Source organism: Gymnogyps californianus, chromosome 5 (genome assembly GCF_018139145.2).
Source record: "Gymnogyps californianus isolate 813 chromosome 5, ASM1813914v2, whole genome shotgun sequence".
NCBI lineage: Eukaryota > Metazoa > Chordata > Aves > Accipitriformes > Cathartidae > Gymnogyps > Gymnogyps californianus.
This window is the reverse complement of record NC_059475.1, coordinates 30,095,604-30,103,771: the sequence shown is the minus strand read 5'-3', so window position 1 is coordinate 30,103,771 and position 8,168 is coordinate 30,095,604. Positions and strand designations below refer to the sequence as shown.

Below are 8,168 nucleotides of genomic sequence, written 5' to 3'. Positions count from 1 at the left end.
TTAGGAAATGGAAAGGCAGTTGCAGAGCTATAGGGTCCTATTTGGATATATAGCCATGTAAGAATGAGATTTCAACCTCACAAAAGTCTGTGCCAGATTTGGATGCAAAACTTGGTGGTATCTGGTCTTTGAACCAGAGACCAAACCAAAGATCAAGCAAAGCCTTGCCTTGTTCACAGATCTTTGCTTGTGACAGTAAGGAGTAAACCAGATACCAAAAATGTTTGCATCAGGAAAAGGAAGACTGATAATTGAAGAATGGAACTGCACATGAAGTCTTCTATTTTCTCAGTATCCGTCTGTTAGGCAAGAAGTCTAACCTTCAGTGACTTTACCTTCTTGACTGTCATTGCACTGAGTCTACGTTTTTGATGGACTACCCCAGAGTGATCAACATATAACAGCCTGATTTTCCTGCCAACTGTCTGATAAAAATCATCTGACTGCATCCATTTTTGCTGAACTTCTCTCTGAACTATTGCCTACCAAATAGATTTTGAAGCTGAGGATAGCAGTTAAGGTTTCAAATCCTACACTTAGTGGGTCTGGAAAAATAGTTTTAGCAGCCTAGCCTTTAGCCGTAAGCATGTCTTCATTTATTAATCTGCTGTGAGCTCACAGATGTTTCTGATGGCAACAAAACTTGTGATACCAACTCCTTTGACTTCTGCAATGTTATGATGGTCAGTGTGTAGCTGCTGCTACAGTTTTATTCCCACTGCCATCCAAAACACAGACAGGGGAGCGTTCATGAGATTTTCATACTCATTTTAGATAAACGCTTGTTTAAGAAAAGATATTTAACTGGTCATTCTTAGATCTTATTTTCTCTTGTATGTATCAATATACATACAGTGTAATAGCTACCTTTCAAATACTAAGTACCCATGCATAATCTTATTAAAAATAAGTCTTATAGATGCAATCATTGAAGTATGGTGTTTTTTGTTAATTTCTACAGACTCAGCTCAGCTAGTGAGTTGATCTGGGAAAAAATGCTTCTTGCTTCTGATACGGACAAATCAAATATTCAGGGAACAAAGGCATCCTTTGAGGAAGGATGAAAGAAAAGCTCCCACTTCAACAGTGGAAGATGAAAAATGGAAGGAAACTCTACTTTTAATGCTTTTAAGAGTGCACATGACTGGGATGATGAGAGGTTTACAAGTCCAAATACTGGTATTTGCAAACACCAAGGTATTTATTCAGTAACAGAGTGCAGCACTTGGCTTAGCACTGTATATGTGTCTATATTTTCATCGGTCTTTTCTGTTCCCCTTTGCAGTCGTCTCATTCATTACACTGGTGTGAGTACAAAAAAAAAAAAGTGCATCCGTCTGTATGCCGGCAGTATGCCTGCATTACCCTGGGAGTGTGGCATCTTGTGTCTCCCTCTCATATGCCATGGTGAGAAGGTAACGGGCTCTGTCATCCAGTCTTACAGATCTCTCTTTATTAGGCAGGATATAACATCATACTTTGTTACCTCTAAGACAGTCCTTTTTCTGTGCATCAGTTCAATTAACAGGAGATAACGCTAGCAGGTATCTCCTGTCAAGCTTTGCTGCAATATGAATCAAACCAATAAAGTCTCCCTTCATAAGAGGAAACTGTTGGCAGTAACCTTTGCATCTCCTTTTCACAGGTCTAAGGTGGTCAAGTCCAACAACTCTTTTCTTTTTCTCAGTTACTGATAAATCTTTCTTTTTCAACTCTGCCCTCTTAACCAGAAAGCCAGTTTTTCACCTTCTTTTCTTGCCCTTGGTTAGGATAATTTGATGTTATGTCTCACCAGTAAGATGGCAATAGTTTTCTGTGAGTGAAGAAGAAAAGGAAGATGTCACTCTGACAGCTCAGTTGTGTTCATAAATTTATTTTTAAACAATAATGAAATGGGGTTTTAAAATTTTGATTAAACTTTGTTGCTAAGTGTCTTTTAAGTATTTTAAAGATTTTCAAGATTCATTTTTACAGCTCCAGGAAAATGTAACAGAGGCAGTGCAGTTTGTGCCTGGTGTATTCTACCAACTGGTTTTTGGTGGTTGCAACACTTGGCACTGGGCCTTCAGCTTTACTCACACAAGGTGTGGTGATGATGTGTGCTTTTGGCAGCAGATCCAGAAAATTAGGATGGCTTAGAATGAGCTGAGGAAAGGGAGTCCGTTTTAAGAAATCTGGGCCTGTTGAGCAAGCCACTGAAAAATCTTAGGCTGCCCAAATTGTCTAGCTTAGCAGCTCGATATTTTGACTTGAAGGAAAGTCAGACAAATGCTGGTGTTCGAGTTCGGACCTGGCTCCAAGGATCTAACACTGCATGAGGCTAACGCTTTCCCTGGCCTCGCCAAACTCGGTGGTCTTACCTTGGTGGCTTGTGAGTTTTCTCCACAATGGACTCATTTGTTTTCTTGTCTGGGGAAGGAGAGGCTTCTTTTTCTGTCCTATTAAAACCTGTTCATGTTGTTTGCATTGCAGCAATACCTCAGAATCCTGCCTGTGATGTGATGGTGAAAGACAGTGTAAAAGGACAGGGGAAGAGATGTTTGTTTGAGTGGCTTGCCAGCTATTAATCAAAAATAACAAAGGAGAGACGTTTAGTATTACTGGTGCTATTTTTTAAGGAAGGAGCTGAGGCTCAGTGACATATCAGCTGGATGTTTCAAAGTGATTCAGCATTGGCATAATTGTTCTATTTAAGATCCAGGTAGGTCACCAACAATTTCTTTTTTTGAAAACAGCCGTTTGTGACCTGTCACACAAGCTCTGCTAAATGCAATGGCACGATCCTGTAAGCAATTAGCTGTGAATCTTTATAGTCTCTGTTAGGACTTAAACATCTCTCAGGCTGACTGTAGATGAAGTTACCCACTTAATTAGCTGGTGACATGAGGTGACTTCCTGGTAGTCTGAGAATTGGTTCAGATTCAAATTGGCTCTAGATTTCCCTGTGAAGGTCCTGGGCTATGTGTCTTGCCACACTTATGCCAAAGGAATTCCTGGCTAATTAGCTGACGCAGGCTGGTGCTGGTATTCCTCACGTCTGTGGTCTGATGGGGTTAGGAAAGAGAAAAAGCTGCTTGAATAGTGTCTGAAGTGTTGAATGAACCTGGAAAGGTCAGGCGACCTCAGACTGTTCCTGCGAAGGTAAAGAGAGATGCTGCTGGATGCTCAGATCTACAGAGCACAGGGAGAGGCAGAGATAAAGTTTGTGAGCTACTGCTTTTTGAGACAAGGATTGGATTTGAAATTCTGTTGCAACAAAACTGAAGGCAGGATTGCATGTATTCAGAACAGCTGGGCCAATACTTTACTGATGATTTTTGGATGGCAAAACTGCCCAGTTGCTTTGGGTGAGTAGGAGGAGCGAGATTTTATCTCTCCAAAACATATCAAAGGCATGTGGAATCATTTTAATCAAGTTTCTCAATAGTCTTTTGAAGGCAGAAGTCCTCCTTCATATATGTCATAATCAGAATAGTGCCTTAAGTAAAAATATAATCCCCTGTGCCCCGATCAGCTAGTGTGATCTCTCTCTCCAGTGACTGATTTTGCACCTTTCATTCTCAGGAATTTAAATTCAGATTCAGATTGAAGGTCTCTCCTGCTTACAAATGGATGATACAAAAATTTTCAGACTTTTTTCTCTAACCTGTGCCCCCTGTCACCTTCTCCAAGAATGCTTTCTCAGGAAGTCCTTTTTTTCATCTTAATGTGATTTTTTTTTTTTTTTACCTTATGTGATACAAAACATCAAGGATATTGTAGAGTATTGAAGGTGGTGTATCTATAAATATGTAAATAAAATGCCAACATATTAATGTGAAAGTTAGAGAGAGAGAGAGAGAGATTTTTTTATGTCAGACAGTTGCTTTAAATTAGTGGCAGGCCAAAAAGTATCTAGCCGAAGCTGAATTTTTCAGAGACTGAAGTCTGATACCATGGGGAAGGAAATGACACTTTTCATCCATGGTAAATCTTCTTGTGTGCAGAGATGATTGAGCTTAGTTCCATTGTGTAACTGGAATTTGACTTGGACTGCTTGCTCTCTTGTTTGATCGGCAGGATGAGGTCTGTGTAGGTTTTGTAGCTTACAGAATCGTTTTTAAAAAAAAAAAAAAGAAAAAGGAAAATGAACTGAAAGGCTAGAGCCAGGGAAAGTCCCCAACTATAGATCTGACACTATATTTGTTTATTTGTTAATTATTTGCTTTATTTGTTAATTCTGAGTATTTCTTTTTTAATGTGACATCTGGCTATCATTTTGTAACACCTCTAGCATGTTTTTGGATATTTGCCCTTCTTGTTGCTTTCAAGGTGTTTAAATGATGACCAACTCCCATTGTCATCACAAAGGTGGTACAAGAATACTTATTTCTTGCAATAATATGAAATCCCCCATTAGTCATACATTTCTGTAGTCCTGGATTATCAGAAGGTGACAAAGTGATATATAAGGTAATTGTGGGATATTGGATGCAGCTGTTATTGCTACCTGCAACCTATTACACTTAGATATACAATTATCTGAATATCACATTGGGGAAACTAGTGCTTGCAACAGGGTAGTTCAGATGAATTTTGACTGCCTCAGATCAGCAAGATATATATATTTGCTCCACTTTGCCTTAATTAAGACACAGATACAAAATCATGTGCATGTAAATGCACACTACAAAGTAGATGGAGAGCAGAGGAAAATTATATCTTCTTTTTTACTTTCCTTGTTATTGCTCAGAGCTTTAAAGAGACTGCTGTGTGTTTCCTCATATGTAACACAGTCTCTCTACCCTTTAAGAAGCAAAGTAAGAGTGTAACTAGCATGTATACGAAGATCACTACCGGTTTTAATTTAATTTAATTTAATTTTTTAGTTTTTAAATTACTTACTCTGGAAATGTGATTGCTAAGAAGGCCAATATATGGCTCTTTAAACTTTGGGTAACTTCACCCATGAATTTACTTACTGCATGCTTGATGGTTGTCTTTTGAAATTCTCCTTGAATTGTGGAAGAACTAAGGAAAAATGCAAAAAACCCAACATAATACGTAACCTTTGAAGTAGTAATCTTTTTGCAATCATAATCCTAGGGACACATTTCTACCTCTAAAATGCCAGTGGGACAAACTACAAAATCACGATGTATTTTGAAGCAGATAGTGTAGTCCTTATAGACAGCAGTGAATAAGCCATCAACAGTTAAAATTTTCTCAGTGATGACAAGGACTTACTGTTATGGATGTTATGAGCATTCAGTGCTTATTTCTATCATGAACTTACTGTATGAATGAAAAAACTCTTGAGATCATAATTCTTGACTTGCACAAAGCTTTTAAAGATACTATATTCCAAAGCCGCCTTGTGTGGCTTGGACAAGCAGCAGTTAAGGGAAGACAACGTCAGCTACAAAACATGGTGGTGGTCATGAGCAGGAGAGGAAGAATTATTTAGGAACATGTTTTGGGTATGGCAATGATGAAATTATTTTGAGAAAAGGAAAACATAATCTGAACATCAGAAAACCATTCAGTGGGCAAGATGCACTGACTCTGGAATAATGTTCTAAATTGTGAAGCGGTATCTCATTTATGGATCTTAAGCGATGTGGGTAAGAGAATGTAATGTCAGGGAGTCTTGTATTGGCTGTGAAATAGCTGGGATGGTATAAATGTATATAGGTATATATATCTGCTAGGACAACTCGGGGAAGTTGAGCTGGATAACCTACCCTCTTTCTTTTGTTAGAGGATGCTTTACAGACATTTTTAATGAAAGCAGATTCCCCCTTTAAATTTTAATACTGGAATTTTTCCAGGGAAGCATTCTTCTTTCAAAAGCAGGAAAGACTAGTTTTGCGAGAGCGCAAGTAAGTGATTCTCAGCTGTGACTGCTCCACCTAAATTTGTTCACAAGTATTTAACACAGATATAAAGTAATAAAGACAGAAGTTAAGGGAGATATTTTGTCTTTGGGGTAGAGATGCTCATGTCCATTGGAAATCTCTTTTGGTCATTCTTTGAAGGAGCATTTCATATGCTGCATGTTCATATTTATGAGCCATTTTCCTTTGATTCCATATCTATTGAGAAGGCTGTGCAAAGTGTGACTATGGAGTGAGCAGCAGGCTATTAAATGCTTTAGATGGGAAACCACCAGATAGTACCACTGCACATTTTGGATAAGACCTTCTGAACAGTCATCATATGTGCATCACACAGACATCAACATAGAAGTAAGTGACTTGTGTGTAAAGAGGATTTTACTCTAGAGACATTCCTTGGACAACACCTCCTCTCTTCCTCTGTGCAGAATTGTTTTGATACTGGCCTCCACGGCACAGGGGCCCACATTTAGGTGGTATCCACTGCAGTTTGCAAGGTTACTTTCTTGACCTGCATGAAGTGAATTATTCATCAATATGAATGAGATTTGATTTAAAAATAATCACTTGGATCTCATCATGCAAGAGTGAGTACTAGCCGCCTACTGTCATCAAACAGAGAGGCTGGAAAGAGTGTGGCAGAGCTGGAGTCTGGTCTTGCACACTCCAAAATCTACCAGCCTGCACATATATGCAGATTTAGGGCTAATACAATACAGTGCTTTTACAGGCAGCGAGTCACTGCACACCAGAGTGAAGAGGAATCAGGGAGGGTTTTGTGCCCCAGTGTTTCCTGCAGGGTGCCTGCTGGGCCTGTTGTGAGAGCGAGCATACACAAGATCCCTTTGAAGTAAGCTCTGAGGATGGGTGAAGTGCTGCGCTCCCTGGGCCCACGCAGGAGAGCACAACCCTCTCTCCTGCCTCACCCTTCCACTCCCAAGTTTCACCTACTGCTTATAGCTCCTCCCTTCCCTCTTGTTGCATTTAAAATCAAACTGCAGGATTTCTGGAAACGGATTCACTTTTTTCTAGATATACGCTAAATATTCAGGCAAAGAATGCTGAGCACATGGTGAGGTCACTGACTGTAGCACAGAGATGCCCAAAGTAGCTTCAGGGGAGCATGGGTCCTGCAATTGCTTAGTTGTGGCACTGCAATGGGATCACTTACCTTGCTGAACTGCATGCTGCTACAGGAAGACTGCTACAGGTATTTGAGTTCATGGTTTGGAAAGAAGCTGTTGAGATCTCTCTCCACTACCCTGCAGTATGATGGTGGCAGTGTAGAGATACTCTGAGAGCTGTGATATAATTAGCCACAAGCACTTTGCTTGGGGGGTTAGAGTTGTTGCATAAATGCAAAACTTTTTATGAGCAGTAGTATTTTCAAGAAAGCAATCCCTGGGCAGAAAGGGGCTTCAGTGTCCCCCCCAAACATCACAGTGGGTAGAAAAGAAATCGCTCTTTGTTCTGCTGACTCAGTTGAGGTGCTCTAATAGGCTGCAGGAAGCAGGGAGGGGACTGCCTAATGACTAGAAATAATAAAGGGGTGGGGCGGGAGAGCCTTGTCATAAAATCCCTATTCCTCCACCCCTAATCTGCATGAGGAGTTCCTGCCAGCTGTACGACTCGGTATCTTTTGACATTCGACTTATATGCAGCTGGGGCTGCAATGGGATCAAATTTAAGTTCAAATGAGGTAAGCAAAAGAAGCCAATTACAAGCATAAAGTGGGTAAAATTGTCTGATATTCCGTTTAAGTTTATCACAGAGGAGAACAAGCTGTTTGAGGTGTACAGGCAATCCATGGAAAGCAAGTTTGCTGTTCCTCAGATGTCGTGGTTGCAAGGATGGTTTTCCTAGTCTAACCTTTTACAGAACCTCATGGCATGTCTGCATTTTCAAGCTATGTTTTAGGGCTAATAATGTTACTTATTGTGCTTCCTTAAAAAAAGCTTCATGTCAAGGAAATAAGAAGCTGGCACAGAGTTGTGATCGGTTTGGTGGTCAGTAAAGCACCTAATGAGTGTCGTTAATGAGCATAGCTCTAAGTGTGGCTTTGAATGTGAGACGTTTTTAAATGTCAGCCTAAAATAAGAGTTTAACGTGTAGCTTAGTTTTCTTAACTTTGCCTTGTGTTGTTTTTCCTAGACTTTTACGGGTACCTCAGCACCAGCGGTGAGAACGGTAGGTAGTAATTAGCTGGCCCTTCATTAAATGCTGTCCAGTGCTGAATGTAGATCACCAGAAAAAATGTTAGGAATTCAATGGCTCGGGGGAAAACTGTACTGC

General features: G+C 40.0%; 1 protein-coding gene across 1 annotated transcript in view; it reads left to right on the top strand.

Moving 5' to 3' along the window:
* The first annotated feature begins 7,548 nt into the window (after positions 1-7,548).
* LOC127016365 (cytosolic phospholipase A2 epsilon-like) overlaps positions 7,549-8,168 on the top strand; it is a 33,920-nt gene continuing 33,300 nt past the window's right edge. Inside the window, exons 1-2 of the mRNA XM_050896794.1 lie at positions 7,549-7,575; positions 8,028-8,063. Coding sequence (XP_050752751.1) covers positions 7,549-7,575; positions 8,028-8,063 — 63 coding nt within the window. The remainder of the gene's footprint in view (positions 7,576-8,027; positions 8,064-8,168) is intronic.